Genomic DNA, 22,510 nt, shown 5'->3' with positions numbered 1-22,510 from the left:
AGCCTGAGCAGAGGCAGAGCAGAGTGTGTGTCTACTGCACCGTGAGGAGATTCAGCAGAGTCTGCAGCTAAGTGTCGTTTCCTACAGAGCACAGTAGAAGGCCAGGGCGTGAAGGTGAGCTGGAGCCCATCGTGAAGGCATTCAATGACAGAAGGGAGCTTACATTCTATTTTCTGAATAATAGGGAGGTTTATGAAGAATGGAGTAATATGCTCACCTCACTAATTTTGGAAGTAATTCTGAGGATAGTGTAAAAGGATGGACTTAAGAGATGAAACTGGACATAGGGTCCATAGGCTAGGAACCACATATAGAAAGTTCATGGAGTACTTCAAGAAATGAAGGCCTCACTTTGGACAGCTGATGAGGAAATGAAAGAACATTCCAAGGAGCCAGAGACCACTCGCCAGGAATCTAATTTGTAATTGCCCATGGGGAGTGGGGAAAACTGAAAGATGGAATGAAAGAATGATGGTTGTAGCTAGCACAGTGGTCGGCAAACTCATTAGTCAACAGAGCCAAATATCAACAGTGCAATGATTGAAATTTCTTTTGAGAGCCAAATTTTTAAACTTAAACTATATAGGTAGGTACATTGTTATTAACTTGATTAGGGTACTCCTAAGGCTTAGAAAGAGCCACACTCAAGGGGCCAAAGAGCCGCATGTGGCTCGCGAGCCACAGTTTGCCGACCACGGAGCTAAGGTATCTTGGGAGATGACAGGTCTGGGTTCCCTGACAAGACTGGACTTTCTGGAAAATCTCGTGCTCATAATCATGCCTGGCTTTAAAGCATTAATGACATTTTTCAACTCCTTTTAGTATCACAAAGCATACTTTTCTATTTTCAAGGTACAAATTTATTTGGTAAAAATAAACCATTCAAAAGAGAGCTTAGAATGTCCTCAATGAAGTCCATATCTATGCCCTCTATAGCTTGAACTTATAGGGGAGACAATACTTTACCTCTACCCATCTTAGGTGTTCAGCTGGACCTCTAACAAAAAGAAAAATTAACAAGAGAAAACCCACACAGAAATTTATTAATATTCAGACTCCATGTATGTGTGAAAGACACCCAAGAAAAATGAGCAACTCAAAGAAATGACATTTAGAATTAAATATCATTTTTATAGGGAAAGGAGAGGGGAAATAGCCCTCTTAGGGGAGAGTAAATAATTTTTAGGAAAGGTGAATGGACCCTTAGAAGAATAGATGGGAGGCATGATGGTTTGTGACAGTTTGTCTGGGTATGGTGTTGCCTTCTGGTCTCCTCTCTTGTGATGATTCAGTGCTCCCTGGTTGATGAAATTCCCAGAAGGAGGAGGATTAATGACAACTGAGTTTCTTTTAGAGGATTTGTCTTTAGGCATTTGTTGTTTTCAAGTGCCTACAGCTCAAAATAATCAATATGCCAAAATGGCATATTTTGGGGTGGTCTCTGCTGCTGCCCTGCAATTTAAGCCAGCAGTCCAGGAATGACCGTATCAGACACTCACAGGAAGCATTTATTAGAGCAATACCTTGGAGAGCTGCTTTAAGCATGGTTATTCTGAGCCTTAAGCTGCTGCTTCTTGAAAATGCATTTCACCTCTTTTATGTTCTCCTTTTTTTTCCTTCCCATGCTTACGCTTTTAGAGGAAAAGTCCGGTAAGACATAACAATTCCTTTTCACATTTTGGCCAAACCTTTTTTTTTTTTCTATTCATTTTCACCACCTGTATATTGAATGATGGATTGTGTTTAACACCTAAACAAGATTTTAAATTTTAAAAACAAATCTTTGTGAACCAGGGCAAGGTTTAATTATGTCCCAAGAGGGAGGAGGGGGGAGGAAGTTGGTTGCTAAGTGATTTTACCAGCTATAAAGGGCCACAGGGTAATTTTATAAAGATTCACATCTGCCTCAATCACAGGCATATGACCAAATATTTTAGGTATTGAGTTTTGTTTATTGAAGCTTCCACTTGAATTAGTCAAGTTACATGTACATACTATGACTGGGCAAATATTTTTAAGTTAATTTTTTAAAATATACAACATGATAGTATCCATCCTAAATGAATGTTTGTGAAGCTGCCTAGAAAAGGGAAGTTACTTTCTTTTTCAGTTAATCTGAAAAATATCTCCGTATGATGATTACCAGTGGGAAAGGGGCTGAGAGAAACGGAAGAGGGCAAAGGGGGGATAAATGGTGGCTGAAAGAGACCATTTGGGTGGTGAATACTCGATGCAGTATGCACATGATGTGTTATAGTGTTGTGTACTTGAAACCTGTATGGTTTTATTAAACGTCACCCCAATAAATTCAATTTAAAAATGTAAAAAAAAAAAAGAAAGAAAAATGGGCAAATGACTAGAATAGGCATTTCAGAAAAAGCTACCCAATAGAAAAATAAATATATAAAGTAAACCCATTAAAAGAAAAAAGAAAAAATATCTCCTTCTGGAGTTGTCAGAGACAAAAAAAGAGAATCTTTATAAAGTGTAAATCACCTCATGCATGTTACTTTTTAGTACCAGTGGGTGAATTTTAGTGGCAGCACAAATTTGATATGATGTATCTACATCTTTTTTTAATTTTAGAACATTAAAACAAAACTTATCCTGAATATTATTTTACTCAAAAAAGACCCCCCAAAAAACAATTTTCTCTTCTCGGCTGCCTGGCTTATTGGGAACATGTTTCTAGGATTCGAGATGACCTTGCCACTGGAAAATATAAAATACTGTGTTTCCATGTTAACAAGCACCAGGTGTGCTTGGTTGATTCTATTTAACTCACCTAAGTGGATGCTACAATGACTGCTATAACTTCTCATCCTGCCCATTGACCTAAACCTGGCATTCTCTGTACCACGTCCATGTGATAGGAGGGAAGAGGAACAAAAGACACAGAAGGAATAAAAAACTGAGATCAAAATATGGACCCAGTGTCTTTGTTTCTCAAAATAAAACCAGCACCTGTTATTAGTATTATTACTAAACTAAATGACCCACTTCTGAGTAATTAAGTCAAATATGTGGCATACTATATTATTGGTGCACTTTTGTAACTTTGCTTTATATTTTGCCAATTTCACTTACTCTCCTTGAACCTGAACCTTTCTCTGAATCATTCAAATTTGGCCACTTCAAATATTGACTACTCTGTGTGGCGTAAGTTCACCCATAGTGCTTTGAAAATTCGGTTTCTCATTGTTTTTCATCTTGTTGTCCTTACAGCAATTTTAACAAGTACTCTTTTCCATTTTTAGCTATATCTTTAAGGATGAGTCCTCCTCCCACTTCCTTGCCTTATTTTTTTCTTTGAAAATTTCATTTATCTTGTTGATAGCTTAATCTTGTCAACTCATAGTGATATCCTGTTTTAGTGATCTCTTTGTTTCTCTTGCCAAATGGAGTTTCAGAAGATTGTCTCAACCAAGTCCTACTGGACATGATGGGTATTCATTGTAATCTGGCTTGTAATAGATATAATTGAAATACATATAATAGAAAAAAATTTAAATATAGACAAACACCTACAATGGGCAGGTAGCAAATAGGTGCTTGCCAGATAGTTTGTCTTCATCCTAAAGCTTTAAAAACAAGTATTAATACTGGCTAGGATTAAAACAATTCTATCTAATAAATGACAAAAAGGGTAATTAACCATACCTCCGCTATGCTTCCCATTGGCTAATCAGGGCGATATGCAAATTAACTGCCAACCAAGATGGCGGCCAGCAGCCACACAGCTGAAGCGAGCAGGAGGCTTGCTTGCTCCAGTGATGGAGGAAGCCAAGGTTCCCCACCTGCCGAGGCCCAGCTCTGAGCTCCAAAAGCAATAGAGTTTCAATTATAGAAGCTAAACAAACCCCAGATACCTGCTTTCAGCAGGCCGCTGCTTCAGAGCTGGAGCCGGCTCTCAACTCCAGTGACAGCAACAATGTTTCAATTATAGAAGGTAAATAAATCCCAGAATAAAAAGAAAAAAAGGAGAGGCTGGGAGCCTCAGTCACCGGCCAGCCTGAAAACGGCCCTCAGCCCCTCACCCAGACTGGCCAGGCACCCCAGTGGGGTCCCCCAGCCTAAAGGGGGTGTGGCCAGCCTGAAGACAGCCAGCAGCCCCTCACCCAGGCTGGCCAGGCACCCAAGCGGTACCCCCAGCCTGATCCGGACACCCTTCAAGGCAAACCAGCCGGCCCCCACCCATGCACCAGGCCTCTATCCTATATAGTAAAAGGGTAATATGCAAACTGACCCTAACAGAAGAAAGACTGGGAGTTACTGGTCACCATGACACACACTGACCATCAGGGGGCAGATGCTCAATGCAGGAGCTGCCCTCTGGTGGTCAGTGCACTCCCACATGGGGGAGCTCTGCTCAGCCACAAGCCAGGCTGATGGCTGCCAGTACAGCGGTGGTGGTGGGAGCCTCTCCTGCCTCCTCAGCAGTGCTAAGTGTGTCCAACTGTAGCTTAGGCCTGCTCCCCGCTGGCAAGTGGACATCCCCCGAGGGCTGCCAGGCTGCCAGAGGGATGTCTGATTGCCATCTTAGGCCAATCCCCTGGGGAGCAGGCCTAAGCCAGCAGGTGGTCATCCCCCGAGGGGTCCCAGACTGCAAGAGGGCACAGGCCAGGCTGAGGTACCCGCCCCCCCCCCACCCCAGTGCACAAATTTTTGTGCACCGGGCCTCTAGTAACATAATAATCATATATACCAATTCTTTCCTAGGAAATTCTCTAACTGGATCACTGAATTTGCTATGACTATATTATATAAAAATAATATGTGTTTGGTGCTTTATAGCTTTTCACGCATTTTTCTGTTTCCCCATGGTACTGAATTTAGCAAATGAGGATGTCATAAAATGTCATAAGCTTTGAAACCTGAGGCTAGTTATTTAGTGCTTTGGATAAGCAAGACATTATGTTTGGTTACTTTTTTTATAAGTATCTTAAAACACTAATCTACTTTGGCTGAGACTAAGCCATCCCAATTAACATAATTTATATTATTTTGTGCAAAAGAAAAAACAACCTTGTGTGGAGTAAGGACACTGGGGACTGCAAGGACATAGACTCAAGTATATTTTGTAGGGAATCTTACATGTTGCAAATCATATACATTTTACAAATGTAACATGTATAAATACAACCAAGTAGCCTTATTCTAGAGATCAAATCATAACTTAGTAGTATTTACCCACTTTGAAAGCAGCCTCAAAATGCAGGGTTAGCTATCTCTGGAGTGAACATCAAAATAAAAGTAGAGGGGAAAATAAAATGTTTTTCAAAGCCTCCAAAATTATCAACAGATCTAGATAAATCTCGAATTGAACAATTAATGTTTAATTAGGAATGCAAGAAATTTGTTCAGAAAAATAAATAGGCCAATTGCAAAGTCCCTGTTTGAGTAATCAGTTGAAATTATAAAAACAGCAGATGAAATTTACCGAGAGCTTGTTTTCTGTGACACAGATGTATACAATCAGAGACAATTGGCCACCTGCAGCTTCTGAGCACTGGATAAGTGTTCTGTTATATAGTGCAGTTAAAAACAATTTTAGTCTGCATTTAAAAATTAGAACATTTGAATTTTTAAAAATAATTTAGATTGTGCATTTTCATTCAACAACTCTGAAGATCTGGCAGTACTAGGCCCACGTTCGGGAACAGCAGGCACGAGTGTACCTGAGTAGTGGGCATTTAACCACAACTTTGTGTAACATACATGCCCTTACACACAATACCCCAGCTCTTTGCCCTGTACACATTTGAGTTTTCAACACTATACTCAGAGTGTTCAGCTCATCTATAATAATAAAGGTGTACTATGCTATTTAGACCAGACAGCAGAACGACCTTTTGGACGTCCTTCCGGACGAAGCCACGGCTGCGGGGTCCAGGCAGTTAGGGGTGATTAGGCAGGCAGGCGAGTGGTTAGGGGCGATGAGGCAGGCAGGCAGAGGTGGTTAGGGGCGATCAGGCAGGCAGACGAATAGTTAGAAGTGATTAGTTAAGCAAGCAGAGGTGGTTAGGGGCAATCAGGCAGGCAGGCAAGCAGTTAGGGGTGATCAGCCAGGCAGGAAGAAGGGTTAGGGGCAATCAGGCAGGCAGGCAGGCCAGCAGTTAGGAGCCAGCAGTCCCGGATTGCAAGAGGGATGTCTGACTGCCTCTTAGGATATCCCCCAAGGGGTCCCGGATTGCGAGAGGGTGCAGGCCAGGCTGAGGACCCCCCTCCCATTCACAAATTTTGTGTACAGGGCCTCTAGTAGAATATAAGCCCAGATACTGAATGATTTTCCTTCCACCCTTGAAGCAAATTTATTGGTAGAACAAAGAATACTAAAGGCTTAAAGGCCATGGGAAATGACAGAAGAAACAGTAAAATAAAACTTTTAATAGGCAAAGACCCTCCCCACTTGGCTGATAATGATTTGACTGTCCATGTCCTTCAGCAGTGCCTACAGTTCCTTAATGATGATAATCCTATATAATAAAAGGGTAATATGCAAATTGAACCTAACAGCAGAACGACCAGTCACTATGATGCACACTGACCACCAGGGGGCAGAGGCTCAATGCAGGAGCTGCCCCCTGGTGGTCAGTGCACTCCCACAGAGGGAGCTCCACTCAGCCACAAGCCAGGCTGATGGCTGCGAATGCAGCAGAGGTGGCGGGTGCCTCTCCTACCTCCTCGACAGCACTAAGGATGTCAGACTGTGGTTTAGGCCTGCTTCCTCTGGGGAGCAGGCCTAAGCCATCAGTCAGACATCCCCCAAGGGCTCCCAGGCTGCTGGAGGAATATCTGACTGCCAGCTTAGGCCCAATCCCCAGGGAAGCAGGCCTAAACTGGCAGGCAGACATCCCCCAAGGGCTCCCGGGCTGCCAGAGGGATGTCTGACTGTCAGCTTAGGCCCACTCCCCCAGGGAGTGGGCCTAAGCCAGCAGATGGACATCCCCCGAGGAGTCCCAGACTGCAAGAGAGCGCAGGCTGTGCTGAGGGACCCCCCCAAGTGCACGAATTTTTTTGTGCACTGGGCCTCTAGTTAACATATATAAAGCCCTTCAATTTGACTTCTGGCATGTGTTTTTTTTCCTTTGAAGGTTTTAGATAGCTCTTAATTATGAACCTGAGGCTTTCTGGGTCTGATCTTTCCAAAGCTTCTACAGGGTCTTCTGGATTCTGGTTAATGAACTAGTGACTATATGAATTTGAACAGCTGTTCCTTGATGAAGGCATTTTGCAAATAGTTTCCAAAATGCTGTCTTATGAGGTGTCTTTTACTAGAAAAAAATACAGGAACAATTGATTAAAAGTTAGGTTTTTAACTCACTGGAAATTAAAATATGGTTTACTTTCGGTGGATTAACATGCTGAAATTATTTAGAAAAGCATTGTTCTCTATAATCTTATATCACTAAAATTTCTTGGATTTAAGTTTTTGCTTCTGGATGTCTAAAATCTGCATTTTATTTTGCATTATTTCTCATAATTTTATCTTGGGGGAACTTGTGTCATTTTTAATTCCCCCTTTGCTGTATTTTATATTACTTTTAAGAATGAATCGTTGCCCTGGCTGGTGTGACTAAGTGGTTAGAGCATCAGCCTATGCACTGAAGGGTCTTGGGTTCGATTCCCAGTCAAGAGCATGTACCTGGGCTGCAGGTTTGATCCCTGCCCTGGTAGAGTACCTGTGAGAGGCAACCAATTGATGTGTCTCTTTCACATCAATCTCTCTCTCTCTCTCTCCATCTCTCTCTCCCACTCCCTCCCTTCCACTCTCTCTAAAAGTCAATGGAAAAATAATATCCTTGGATGAGTATTAGCAAAACAAAAGAATGAGTTTTTTTGCCATGAAATTGAAGCTGAAATCATATATTCCCACGTCTTTCTTTCGAGAAGATTGTTAATCTGGTCGTTAAATAATTATAAAGCATGCCCTAGGCCAGTGATGGCGAACATTTTGAGCTCGGCATGTCAGCATTTTGAAAAACCCTAACTTAACTCTGATGCCGTGTCACATATAGAAATTTTTTGATATTTGCAACCATAGTAAAACAAAGACTTATATTTTTGATATTTATTTCATATATTCAAATGCCATTTAACAAAGGAAAATCAACCAAAAAATGAGTTTGTGTGTCACCTCTGACACACGAGTCATAGGTTCGCCATCACTGCCCTAGGCCCATGGTCGGCAAACCACGGCTCGTGAGCCACATGCAGCTCTTTGGCCCATTGAGTGTGGCTCTTCCACAAAATACCACATGCAGGCAAGCATATACAGTGCGATTGAAACTTCGTGGCCCATGCGCAGAAGTCGGTATTTCATTGAAGAGCCGGTATTTTGTGGAAGAGCCACACTCAGGGGGCCAAAGAGCCGAATGTGGCTCGCGAGCCGCGGTTTGCCGAGCCACAGTTTGCCGACCACTGCTAGGCGGTTTGGCTCAATGGATAGAGTGTCAGCCTGCGGACTGACGAGTTGCGGTCAAGGGCACGTGCCTGGGTTGTGGGCTCAATCCCCTGAGGGGGGTGTGCAGGAGGCACCTGATCAATGATTCTCTCTCATCATAGATGTTTCTATCTCTCTCCCTCTTCCTTCCTCTCTGAAATCAATAAAAAGTATATTTTTTTAAAAAAGAATTATAAAGCCTAAATCTTTATATAAAATAGTGTTTGAACTTCTCTCAAAACATAGTGTGAATTAGTAAAAGAATTTAAGCCCAGAAATGCTTATTCATAAGTGTCCTTTTTTCTAATTTTATTTAAATTTCATCCGTGCCCTTAGATAGATTTAAAAGAGAGATGGAATCAACATGGGGCAGTACCTGGAAAGTAAGGCAAAAAATGAAGTCTAAACTCTTACAAGTGAAATTGTCTAGAGTAAATATATCTAAACTGGCTATTTAAAAAACTCATCTGAGAAGTAACCATTCCTGGACATTAGCCACAAGGGCTCTTTGCTTTTTAGGAGTTCTCCAACAATGTCACACTTGGTGTCCTAGAAAGAGCATGATAATGAAGAGTTTATAGACTGAAATTCTGTCTCTGATTCTACCCATTTGCTAGCTGTGTGTCTCAGCCTCACTTTCTTTATATCATAAAGGCAGCTGGACTAGATAGCCAGGGAGGCCTCCCACATTTAAAAGATTATAGGTTTTTATTTTCTGTATGTGTTCTGGAGATTAGAACCATCCTATTCATTTGAACAACCTTCTTAGTTACTTTTATATTTGTGCTCCTGGCCCACATTTGGAGATTTGGCCAATATGGGGTCCCAGGTGGCCTCTGGTAAATTCATGGGTTAACCCATATCCTGAAAGTGAAACTCTGAGCATCATCTCTTTCCTAACTCACCTCAGAGTCATCTTTGTTACTACAGAAAAATTTTAAAGAGGGGGCACTATCAAAGATTGTTGAGGTAGATTGATAGCAATAGTCAAAGTTTGAGGAATGAAAGAGAGAAATAGTATGTCTGCTTGTTGTGTTTTCTGGACATCAACTGGTCTACCAGTGTTTTATTGGTGCTGAACAATTTCATTTTCCCATCTGTGCTTGGCAGGGGTGCCTCATCTTTTCCATCACATTCCTACTCATTAATCGAGGCTGCCCAAACCACTAGGCCAAGAATGGCTACTTGCAAAATAAGGTCCTCATTGGCATACATTCCACAGAACGCTAAGAAAAGAACCAGGCTAAGAAGAGATGTCTCTAATCCTGGTCTCTGATTTTTGGAGTCTCCAATTCATGCCTTAATTATGTGGGAAATGCATTGCCTATAATGCTTGTTAACACCCTGTTGTGTGGGGAATCAGCTTTCCCTGTACTACCTATTCTCTAAAACCCCTCTCCCCAAATAATCTGGAGAAAAACTTCCCATGCCAACTTAACAAAATGTCTTACATGTTCCACCTTGTTCTTGTGTACCTGTAACTTGAAAGTAGTACATCCCTATGAGCAAAGCTATATTATACAACGGACAGATTCTCTTTAGAGTTCTCCTAAACTTTCTTATGTTTTAAATGAGCCACAAACACCGCGACTGCCTGTTTTCCTTTGGCCTGATTACTTGGAGTGCATGTTTCGTTAGCTATTTATGAAGCCTTCTATTACCCAAGCCTGTTGACTGATCCATCATTCTCTGACTAGGTGTCTGTTCTCTCTTCCTTTTTGCTGATCACAGAGGCGCAGCCCGGTAAGAACTTTCAACATTTTTATCTTAAACATGTATAAAGAAAATTGCTGCCAAGGCCAGATGGCCAAGGTGACTTCTCATCAAATTTATGACAGCCCAGTATGAATGAGGCAGATGAATTCAGTTTACTGGTTGGAAGTGTCTGGTCCTGAAAGTGTCAATAACATACTTTAGGATTATAAGAGCACTTCTCCATTAATACATTAAACTAAATTAATATATAGGTATCCCAACTCCTAATGTGGTGTGTGTGTGTGTGTGTGTGTGTGTGCGCGTGTGTGTGTGTGTGTGTGTGCGCGCGCGCGTCCACATGCATGCGCACACGAGCAAGACCTGGAGATTGGCCAGAAAGCATCATAGAAGTTTATAAGAAGTGTATAAGTTTGAAGAATAAGAAAACTTTAAGGAAGTAAGGAAACCATTTTTAAGCCACGTGGTTTTTAAGACTGAATTTACAATAAGTTGCACTGGCCAGTGTACACTGATACATAGTAATGCATAGTCACAGCTTCCATCTTAGAGGAGGAGACATGCTTGCAAGTCGATATGTCTAGGCCAGCCGTGGGCAAACTATGATCCAGCCCGTTTGAAATGAATAAAACTAAAAAAAGAAAAGACCGTACCCTTTTATGTAATGATGTTTACTTTGAATTTATATTAGTTCACACAAACACTCCATCCATGCTTTTGTTCCGGCCCTCCGGTCTAGTTTAAGAACCCATTGTGGCCCTCGAGTCAAAAAGTTTGCCCACCCCTGGTCTAGGCTGTCACATAATTCTATATGCCATCACTGAAGACAAAAATCAGTTTACATTGTTCAAAGTAAAATCTCAGTCATTTTCCTCAGGTTGAAGAGTGATGTATTCAAAGCAACAAAAAAAAGGGTCTTTGCTATGTTTGAAATACCTGCTTCTATCTGGCCAGTCCCTTGAGAGGGGAAATGGAATTGAAAACAATGCCATCTAAAATATCCCTAGGTCTGTGCCAATTCAGTTAATCAGTTATTATTTAAGGCAAATGCTGTGCCCCAGTTGAGAAACTGGTGGTTGGTTGGTTAAGCCACTTGGCTGAGTATCAAAGAAAGCAACACCTGCAAGTATGGATGATCTCAGGTGACATCTCAGATTGTGACAAGTTACTCTTTTTCTTTAAAGAAAAAAAGTGAACTAATTCAAAATGAAGGAAATTCATTCACAATCTACATATAAGGGCAGTCATTGAAAATGTGGTCATTTGGTGCGGTTTTTTAATTCAATGGGCTTTCTTCCTGAATGTGGTTTGTGTGGTCAACATCACTGTAACCCAGCTGTGGATTTATCATGCTGCAACATCAAGGCCATCAAAATCTGTATGCCACATCCAGCTGACAATGGGACTTTCTTTTCTGTTGCTGTTCATTTGCTGTTCAAATATCTGTTCCTTTCTAAATTGATCTTATTTTTATCTTTGCAAATTTCTAAACAAGGGTTTTCTTGCATATTTCTACCATGTCTTGCCTGCATTTAATGGGCAATTGTTTATTCATGTGGAGTTTTTAATAAAAATGTTACAGGGACTTGTTGTTCGGGGTCTCCCAACAGTAAATATCTGTTGAATGAATTGATACACCAGGAATCGGTGAATACAGAAGAGGCGTTGAACCTTTCTTGTTTTCATAAGTATTACATTTTTTATTAAAAGGGTAAAGGGGACTGAAAGGTCTTCAGTACAGCCTTAGGGCCCCCCAATTCCTGGATTTCAGGTCTCACAATACTAGAGGGGAACCATTCCCTAGAACTTAGAGTCTCTAGAACTTAGAGCCTGTGGGTCTCTTCCTTCAGACCTTATTAATAAAAATAGGACCAGCTGAGGCTTCATAACCTAGGAAAACATTTTAATTTAAACAATTTGTTCTCTTGTTATTTTTGTCTATACAGTCTTATTTTCCAAAAGCCAATCGATATCCAAACTCCCATAATGACTATAGCTGATTTAAATATCCACATGTATTTAAATGTTTATTTATAAATTTAAATAGATATATTAATTTAATAAAATATATTCATTTATTAAAATAAATAATTGTATTTAATTAGTTTTACTTAAACAAATTAATATTTTTAAACATAAAATATTTGTTTTTAAAGTTATTACTGCCGAAACCGGTTTGGCTCAGTGGATAGAGCCTTGGCCTGCGGACTGAAAGGTCCCGGGTTCGATTCTGGTCAAGGGCATGTACCTGGGTTGCGGGCATATCCCCAGTAGGAGATGTGCAGGAGGCAGCTAATCGATGTTTCTCTCTCATCGATATTTCTAACTCTATCTCTCTCCCTTCCTCTCTGTAAAAAATCAATAAAATATATATTTAAAAAAAATAAAGTTATTATTAACAAAATAATAATTCTCTATATGACACACACACAGATTGTGTTATTAGTCAGGACAAGACAGAAACTAGTTTGAGAGATTGGGCCACCCACAACAAAACATGTATTGGATCCTGTTCAGATGGAAACTGCTCTTCTATCATAAATGAGTTGAAAATAAGACAAACCCCAATTCTGAAAAATCTTTACAAAATAGGGGAAGAAGCTTCATATAGTGCTATGTCTTATCCTGAGTTATTGATGTTATCATTTGAGACAAGAAAATATATATTACCACTAGGTTGAGAGTTCACCAATGTAGGGAAGTAGAAAAACTCTTTGTTGACCACCCACCAAATTAATGGTCATACCCTTTGAAATACTTTCCTATACTTTCACTTTTCTTATGCAGCTCTGTCTGCCCCATCATTCTCCTCAAGCAGCCCTGCCAAGCCACGCCCCACCCACAGTGCCTCCCTTTCAGTGATCTATTTTTCTGGAAGCACCTCATGCTAAGAACCTTTCATAGTGGTTTTGAATCATACCTTTGTATCTAATCAATCCTTCTGTTATCAAAATAAGTTTCTGGTAGGTCCTATTACTAGTATTCCTGTCAGGCCTGTTTGTATTCCAGTAGTATCACATGCCTTGAACTAAAGGAATGACCCCCCAATGGTAGATTGGTGGGCCAGGTAGCAGGCAAGTGGAAGAAATTGGGGTGGGGCAACCTAGTGGGGAGGATGGAATTCCCTGGCTCTCTGCATAGAACAGCCCATTCAGTGGCAATGCTTCGAAGGTTTCCTTCTCTATAACATTTGCCACTTACATCCATTAAAAACTTCATTAGTAAACTAATGACTGTTTCATCTAGTTTATGGCCCCCATGTGATAAGAGCTGACAGTACTCCTAATATAGTCTGTGATTTTCAAACATTAAATGTAACTTAAACTTGGACTTACTTTCTTGTCTACTAGACTCCAGGGTTGTTTTTTAATAGACTATTTAATATTTACTTTAATTTTTACTTTGTATTTACTTTAATATTTACCAGATCTACCCAGGTAAGGGATTTTTCTGATTTGGGAGACTTATAATTTACCCTTCCTTTCTCTCTATAATCCTAAGTAAAATGAAAACTGATTTATATGAATGTGTCTACAATTTCCAACTTGAATGTGATTCTGAGAAAATTTCCATTTTCCCCCACCGATTTCTTTGAGTTCAGATTAATTGCAATAACAGAAATATACATATTGTACATAGCATATATGTGGTCTTAAACCTTATAGTGTCTATTTCTAATTCTAGGGTGCAATTAAAAGGAACTTATCCAGTAAGTATATCTTAGCTACCAAAAATAGAGTACAGTTTAAAAGAAGGAATAAGTTCCTTGGATCTTGAAGCATATATACATTTGACTTATATACTTTTGGGCTTGATTTTTAAGACTTACAAATACCTTTTACAGCGAAGGAATACAATGATAAAGGGGCTTAGTGGGTTCTGAATGATTAATGTTTAAATTCTGAAAATGAATATGTTTTGGGGAAAAAATTTGCTTATTTTCTTCCTGTATTTTTCAACTCTTGTATCATTTGACTTTAGAAATGAAGTTCATCAAGTGTGTGCTTGGTGATGAGGGTGTGGAGAGGGGGCAGAAGGAACTGAAGATAAATACGACTTACCCATTCTTGTGTTATTTGGTATAAAAACTTTAGTCAGCCAAGGTGACATGAAATAGGTTGTAATATACATAGGGCATGATCTTCCTTTGCTGCATACAACACATTCTAAGGAATTCTAAATTCATGGTTCCTGGTTAAAGGTATAACATTTTCTTGGCATTTCAAGAAAAGAACAGGCAGAGAATGCTGGATTCATGTCCTATGTACATACGGCCTGGCTTAATGTTCTCTTATGATAATTGGGAAGCAGACCTGATCAAGGCATCAGACATTCAGAGAATGTTATGCTACTCCACTAGCTCTGCAGTATACAAACCTTCTATTTGATGGCTTAGCGTGGTAATTCCTTGGTCAATTAGGTTTTTACAAATGCCAGAGAAAATGCTACTACATATGCCTAATATAAGACTGTTGCATTGCCAGGGGAGAAGGTTTGTTTTGTGGGTTTGTTTTTCAAAGCTTTCATGTTGAGTTGCTTATTGATGGGACTTAACTCTTTAAGTGTTTCCAAACATAGCTCATAAGACAGATAAGTAAGGTATGGCAAGAAAAATATGCCTAAAAATTCCTTTGTCCTGTGTATCAGGTGAAGAAGTGGCCAGACCCAGGCGTTCCACACCGACACCAGAACTCATGAGGTAAGTGTGAAGGACACTGGTTGTGTTTCCTGCGAGGCATCACCACTGTTAACAGTGTAGCCTATCTCATTTGGACTAAACTCAGCTCCTTTTACAAAAGGACCTGCCCATGTGTGTAAGTTCATAGTGTGATTCATATATGTTATCATTTCTCATAAGTGCAGCCTGAGAGACACCTTTAGGAAAGTACTCTGTAGTCACCTACAGTAACTATCAGAATGTGCAGTCCCCTCACTAATAGCAAGGTTGAAAATTTGTATGAAGAGGTCCTTTGGGGTCTGTATACCAAGCTGAAATCCTATATAAGAAAAGGCTAATATGCAAATTAACTGAATGTTGGAATGACTGGTCAATGTGCACTGACCACCAGGGGGCAGATACTCAATACAGGAGCAGCCCCCTGGTGGTCAGTGCACTCCCACAGGGAGGGCACCGCTCAGCCAGTAGGGAGTGGGCCTAAGCCATCAGTCAGACATCCCCTGAGGGCTCCCAGACTGCTAGAAGGCGTAGGCCAGGCTGAGAGACCCTCCCCCCCCAAGTGTATGAATTTCGTGCACCAGGCCTCTAGTATGTTTATATTTTTCTACGAAGATTAGCCTGTTTAGTCAGATACAATTTCATGATACACTTTACCTGCCACACACCAAAGGAATCTTCTGTTTTGTTTAGGGCAAAACATTGTATTTTATACTGTGTATTTATTGGATTGAGCAAGTATTATACAAATGGACATTGTTTTCCAAAAAGACTCCTATTTAAAAGATGAATCTTTTTATTTTCTCTCCTTCTCCAACACCTCCCTTCTCCCCTTCACCTCTTACCTCCCACCACCCACACAAAGAATTCATTAGGATTAATCTAGGGAAGAAATGGAGAAGATTATGCAGCCTTTCGTTAATAATGAGTTTAAGTAATCATTGGGAAAAAGGATGAGAGTTTAACTTATTACTCTCTTTTCCTCCCTGATTTCTCAGTACTCTTTTTCTCTTTCTGAGATGTGCTAAATTAAGGTATTAAGAGGTTGTAACTAGTGTATTGGGTAGGAGGCAGGGATGGATGCAATTAGAAGCTGGTAGGCCCAGTTTCTTATTTAAACACAAACTTCCTGGGTGGCTTATCACTTAGCCTCCCTGGCCTGACTTTCACTAATTATAAACTGCATTAACTATAACATAGAGATGTGGCGAAGACAAATATCAATGGGTGGAGATCTTTTTTTTCTTTTTTCTTTTTCAAATTAGAAGAATCCTACATTCTACATTTAGAGCTGTGTGCTTTGGGAACATTTTATTTTATTGTCTTTTTAATATATTTTTATTGATTTCAGAGAGGAAAGGAGAGGGAGAGAGAGAGATAGAAACATCAATGATGAGAAAGAATCGATTGGCTGCCTCCTGCACGCCCCATACTGGGGATCAAGCCTGTGACCCGGGCATGTGCCATTGACGGGAATCGAATCCTGGACCCTTCAGTCTGCAGGCCCAGGCTCTATCCACTGAGCCAAACCAGCTGGGGTGGTTTGGGGATCTTAAAAGAGTAAGGTACTTTACAATAAACTTATCTATTCTAGGTAGAGATTCTCTCCTTCAAATTATTTGAAAGGGTACCTTGGTCCCCCATTGAGGGATCTTATCTCCTACCAACTCCCTTGTCCATAATACATTTGACATCCTTACATATACTTTCTAGACCTACGGGAACTTACACACATGCATACATACAGACACAAGTGCACACGTACATCTGCCTTACTGTAAAAAATATGTGAAAATGTGTATGTGTTTTTCAGCATTAATATCCCCTTTATGTTTTGCTTTAATGTGTGTGATTTAGCAAAAAACCTCCAGATGACACTATGGCCTTAGCTCCCCTCTTTGGCCCACCATTAGAATCAGCTTTTGATGAACAGAAGACAGAAGGTAGGAAAAATGTATATATCTGTATTGTTTTTTTTAACTTACTTAAAGTAAGTATATGTGTTTTGAAGCATATTCTTAATGTATCATTAGATCTCCAGTCGCTGTGTTTGGTAATATAAAATGCTCTTATAAAAAATCATTTAAGAACACCATCCCACATATATTAAAAAATATTATTTTTCTAGGATCCATTAGTGAGGGAAATTATATTTAAGGGTTAAGGACAAGACTTAAAACCATAATAGGCAGGCTAAGCTACTGTAACAAAGAGGCGCCAAAATATCGTGACTTCAACAAGATAAAATTTTATTTCCCTTTCACGTTAACAGTCTCATACAACATAGGGCTGTAGGTTGGCTCTGCTGTTTGTCTCTGGGTCTGAGAGGGCTGCTTCAGCTCCGTCATCTCCCAGCCAGAAGAAGGGGAGTAAGGTCGGGAAGGGCCAAAGGACCTCACTGCCAACTCTTGTAAGAGCAAAATCTGGAAGAGACATATATCACTTCTAACCAGAGCCCATGATAGATCATTTAGTGCCACAGGACCAGCTAAAACTCTTTCACTATGAAGAAATGGAGAGAATGCTGGAAGACAGCTAGCAGTCAGCCACATCTGAACATTTTTCAGGGATTTGGTTAGGAAAATGTATAAGAAGCATCCCTAAATACTCTTTCAGTGATTTGTCTATAATCTAGGTCTCTTATTAACTTATCTGTGATCATCTGTTCTTAAGGACATAATTACGTAGGGACTGAAGGTGGGATTGGATTTGTGTCATTTAAATCTACCTATTAAAAGAATTTCATAACTATATCAAAACCTAGTATACAAAATAGAAAACAGTTCTTAAAATTCAAGGTGGTATTCAACATTGAATCCATACAAAGAAAATACTGCTTTACATCCTTAAAGAATGTTTACTTTTATGCTAAGACCATGTATGAGGTTTACGATGGAGAGGAGATGCACGCCTGGACTTGTCAGTGAGCCTGGCTTGATTGCTCTTTAGGTGGTTTTGGCCCCAGAAATTCCGTGACATTCCAACATTTGTACCGAGCACATTTGCTTTTCTAATACCCACACTTACCTGTCATATATACACACTCTCACTTGTTTTTGATTGACTTTTCTACAATAGTTTGAAAAGCCTGGGCAAGTATATGTATTTTGGAGTCAGGCACGCATGTGTGCCTGGGATCAGATTTTAGCTCCTCTGTGTTCACCATGTATGCTCTTGGGCAAGTTATATAATCACTCTAATTTTTGGTTTCCTCTACTGAAAGTGGTACTAATACCAACGACATGGCGGTATTTTTTTTTCACATGGCGGTATTTTGAGGATTAAATATATATAGTAATAGCTATGGGCCTTGTGGTAAGTGATCTATATACATCTTGTATACATTATATTTATATTCTCCTTCAATCCTTTAAATAAATCTCTGAAATTGCTTTTATGTCTACACTAAAGGAAGGGAAGCTCAGAGTTTAAATGACTTGCCCAAGGTCTACAATAAGTAGGGAGGCTGCATTAAATTCATATTCAACTAACTTTCCAGCTTGTGTTTCATAACATAATGAATTACAATCAATACTTATATTGCCCCTGGTACATGATAGGTGCTGGAAAGAGCTGGTTATTTACATTGTTACCATAGCAATAAAAAAATCAAAAGGAGAAGACAAAACAAGTAGAAGAAATCTTAGATTCAGTGTCCTTAGATTCAATACCTAATTGCTCTGATTTATTTTAGATGTCTAAGCACTTGTTTATTTTTCTGGTACTCTTAAGTATTTACCATTTTTTGATCATTTAATTTCTTTCTATGATGCTGTGAAAGGTTTATTTAAAGACCCTATAAGATCCTTTAAAGATACAAACCACTGTATAGAACCCAGGCATTTTAGTTTTTGAAACATACTGGTATTTCTAGCAAACTTTAAATAAACCAACTTAAAGCAACTTTCCATGGGATTAATGGCTGGATTTTCACTTGGGTACCAGAAACTGAGCCAGTGTATTCAGAATGTCCTCGAGTGATCAACCAGAAAGAAAATGCAGTTTTTACTTAGCTGTATATAAACACACAGACACTCTCCTGTACACATGCAAAAACACACCCCCCACTCCTGTTTCCATTTTCTGTTTGAAAAGAACAAGGAGCAGCATGTTCCTAGATTAATTTGCTAATTCTGAGCCAGGAGGGAAGTAATTTTGTGAAGCTCAACTTTAAATTGAAATGTTAAATTCTAAAATATAGAGGCATTTCTTTTGTAAACTCACCCTGGAAAATTTTTTTTATGTTTCCAGTTCCTTTAGATCAGCCTGAGATATGGGGTTCAGGCCAACCAGTTAATCCAAGCATGGAGTCGCCAAAGTTAACAAGGCCTTTTCCCACTGGAAGTAAGTTATGTGCTTGCTCTGTCTGGAAAAATAAGTGACTCATTTTACTGTCTGTCTGCATAGTGAAATTGGGCAACTTTTAGAAAGTCTACGTAAGCAACATTTGGACTGTATAATATTCAGAAGAGATGTTATTCTAACAGGCTTTAGAGTTAAAGGGGCCAAGGCAGGTTGTCAAGTCAGGAATAACATAAATAAAGTAAAATAAGTAACTTTGGATCATAGTCTCTTCTGATATTCCACAGACTCACTTATTCATTCATTCATGCATTCAGTGTGCATATGTAAGAGTGAAAAGCAAGTGAGCCAAGAACCTACCATGCTCCAGGCCTGGGCTATCACACAACGCAGAGGTATCACACAGCACCAGGTCAGGCATGGTTTCTGATAGTCCTACAGAACTGAGGCTGCATAGGATAGAAAGGCCACATTGAGAGGAGAGAATGACAATTGGAGAGCAAGGTAAATGATGCTATATGGTAGAGAGAAGCTGAGACAGGAGATCTGGGCAAATTTATCTCAAAGCAGGGCCATCAGCCCATCTTATTCCAGCATGCCTCACCCCCACTCCAGGTCCTGAAGATCTTTAGAGCCCTTTACCTGCAATGGGTTAGGCTTTTGGGGCTGAATGGATTGCTCATTAGGTCAAGCCACCTGTCGGATGGATTTATTGAGTTCTCATTTCAGTGGGCTTATCTTAGCAGATGTGCATGGGGAAAGCACTCCTTAAAAATCCTATGGGAGAATGATTGGATCTCAGAGAAAGGTGTTTGGGGATGGTGGGAGGATGCAGAGGGTATTTTTACGCTGTGAGGTTCGCATAGAGACCAATTAATACTTTTTCCAGTTCAGCATCCCCAGGGCTCTGCTTTTTGATGCCTAAAAATAATCATAGGAATTAACCAAGGGATTCCTAATCAACGGCCCAAGAGGCTGTTTGTTGGAAATGTTGCTATAAAGCCATGTGATCCAATCTTTCTGAAAATATCCTATCTAATAAAAGAGAAACATGGTAATTAGCATAAGACCACTACCCTTCCCATTGGCTAATCAGGGCGATATGCAGATTAACTGCCAGCCAAGATGGCAGCCGGCAGCCAGGCAGCTTGAAACTAACATGAGGCTTGCTTGCTTCAGTGACGGAGGAAACCAACATTCCCCGCCTGCCTTGCCGGCCTCTGAGCCTGCAGCTTGAAACATTGTAACAAATATAGAAGCTAAGCAAAACCCCAGAAACCTGCTTTCAGTGAGCCGGGATCTCAGAGCTGGAGTTATACATAGTTTCGATTATAGAACCCAAACAAACCAGATACCTGCTTTCAGCAGCAGAGGCCTCAGAGCTGGAGCCAGAGCTAAAGCTGGCCCAGAATGAATAAATAAATAAATAAATAAATAAATAAATAAATAAATAAATAAAAAAGGAACAGTTGGGAGCTTCAGCCCTCAGCCCCTCACCCAGACTGGCCAGGCACCCCAGTGGGGACCCCCACCCTGAAGGATGTGTGACCAGCTGCAAACAGCCATCATCCCCTCACCCAGGCTGGCCAGGCATCCCAGTGGGGACCCCCACACTGATCCAGGACACCCTTCAGGGCAAACCAGCCAGCCCCACCCATGCACCAGGCCTCTATCCTATATAGTAAAAGGGTAATATGCCTCCCAGCACCGGGATCAGCGGAGCCGAGAGGCCTCCCAGCACCGGGATCAGCGTGACGGGGCAGCGCCCAAACCCCCTGATCGCCCTGCGGCTCTGTGTGTGACAGGGGGCGGGGCCACAACCTCCCTATCCACCCTGCTCTGTTTGTGACAGGGGAAGGCGCCCCAACCTCCTGATCAGCCCTGCTCTGTGCCTGATACGGGGGAGCTCCCCAACCCCCTGATCGGCCCTGCTCTGTGGGTGATAGAGGGCAGCGCCCCAACCCCACCCCCCACGGGCCCTGCTCTGTGTGTGATGGGGTAGAGCCATAACCTCCCCATCGGCCCTGCCCTGAGTGTGACAGTGGTGGCTCCCCAACCCCCTGATCGGCCCTGCTCTGTGGGTGATAGAGGGCGGCACCCCAACCCCCTGATCTGCCCTGCTCTGTGCATGACAGGGTACGGAGCCCCAACTCCCCTATCGGCCCTGCTCTGTGAGTGACAGGGGGGGGCTCCTCAACCCCCTGATCGGCCCTGCTCTGTGCGTTACAGGGGGTCGCTCCCCAACCCCCCTGATCGACCCTCTTTGTGCGTGAAAGGGTAAGGAGCCCCAACCCCCCTGATGGGCCCTGCTCTGTGCGTGACAGGGAGCAGCGCCTCAACCCCTGGATTGGCCCTGCTCTGTGCGTGACGGGGTGGCGCTGCAACCTCCCCATCGACCCTGCCTTGAGTGTGACAGGGTGCGGTGCCCCAACCCCCCAATCAGCCCTACCCTGAGCGTGACTGAGGGTGGCATCGCAACCTCCCAATCCGCCCTGCTCTGTGCATGACAGGGGGCGGCGCCCCAACTCCCCATCGGCCCTGCTCTGAGCCTGACCAGGGGCTGCACCTAGGGATTGGGCCTGCCCTCTGCCACCCGGGAGCAGGCCTAAGCCAGCAGGGCGTTATCTCCCGAGGGGTCCCAGACTGCGAGAGGGCACAGGCCAGGCTGAGGGACGCCCCCCTCCTTCCCCCCTGAGTGCACAAATTTTTGTGCACCAGGCCTCTAGTCTATATATATAAAAGCCTAAGCAACTGAACAACCAAACGACTGTTTGACTGGTAGCTATGACGCTCACTGACCACCAGCGGGCAGACACTCAATGCAGGAACTGCCCCGCAGTGGTCAGTATGCTCCCATAGTGGGAACACTGCTCAGCTGATCCATAGGTGCCAGAAGCCAGGCTCACAGCTGGCAAGAGCAGCTGCAGTGACATGAGCCTTTCCAGCCTCAGTGGCAGTGCTACCAAGCAGCAGCAGTGTCAGGCATAGCAGGGGCCAGTATGTGTGGGAGTGACCTGGTGCCCGGCCCAGACTTGGGCTCCTCCCAGGCCACCTGCTGTTTCGCACACTCCTATATTCCTTGGGGGATGTTGGGCCAAAACTGGCAGTCCAACATCCCCTGAGGGGTCCCAGATTGTGAGAAGGCACAGGCCAGGCTGAGGGACCCCACTGGTGCACGAATCCGTGCACTGAGCCTCTAGTTTCCTTTATAAAACAGGAAAAAAAAATCAACAACACTTTTTAATCTTTCAAAGATGTATTTTCAAAGGATTAGAACCGCAGTGGAATGAACTCTTTGGATATAACAAATATGGCCAATGACAAGAAAACATTCATTTAAAGAAAGGATAAAAACAAAAGTACTCTTGAAGTAGTAA

At 41.7% G+C, this 22,510-nt stretch overlaps 1 protein-coding gene across 1 annotated transcript in view; it reads left to right on the top strand.

Annotated features, from left to right (window-relative positions):
* SGIP1 (SH3GL interacting endocytic adaptor 1) overlaps positions 1-22,510 on the top strand; it is a 209,660-nt gene that overhangs the window by 128,498 nt on the left and 58,652 nt on the right. The window contains exons 9-14 of the mRNA XM_081087620.1: positions 1,639-1,650; positions 10,175-10,186; positions 13,841-13,865; positions 14,804-14,855; positions 16,689-16,774; positions 19,083-19,175. Coding sequence (XP_080943746.1) covers positions 1,639-1,650; positions 10,175-10,186; positions 13,841-13,865; positions 14,804-14,855; positions 16,689-16,774; positions 19,083-19,175 — 280 coding nt within the window. The remainder of the gene's footprint in view (positions 1-1,638; positions 1,651-10,174; positions 10,187-13,840; positions 13,866-14,803; positions 14,856-16,688; positions 16,775-19,082; positions 19,176-22,510) is intronic.

Source organism: Myotis nattereri (genome assembly GCF_964212035.1).
Source record: "Myotis nattereri genome assembly, chromosome: 3".
NCBI lineage: Eukaryota > Metazoa > Chordata > Mammalia > Chiroptera > Vespertilionidae > Myotis > Myotis nattereri.
This window is presented reverse-complemented; position numbering and strand designations above follow the sequence as displayed.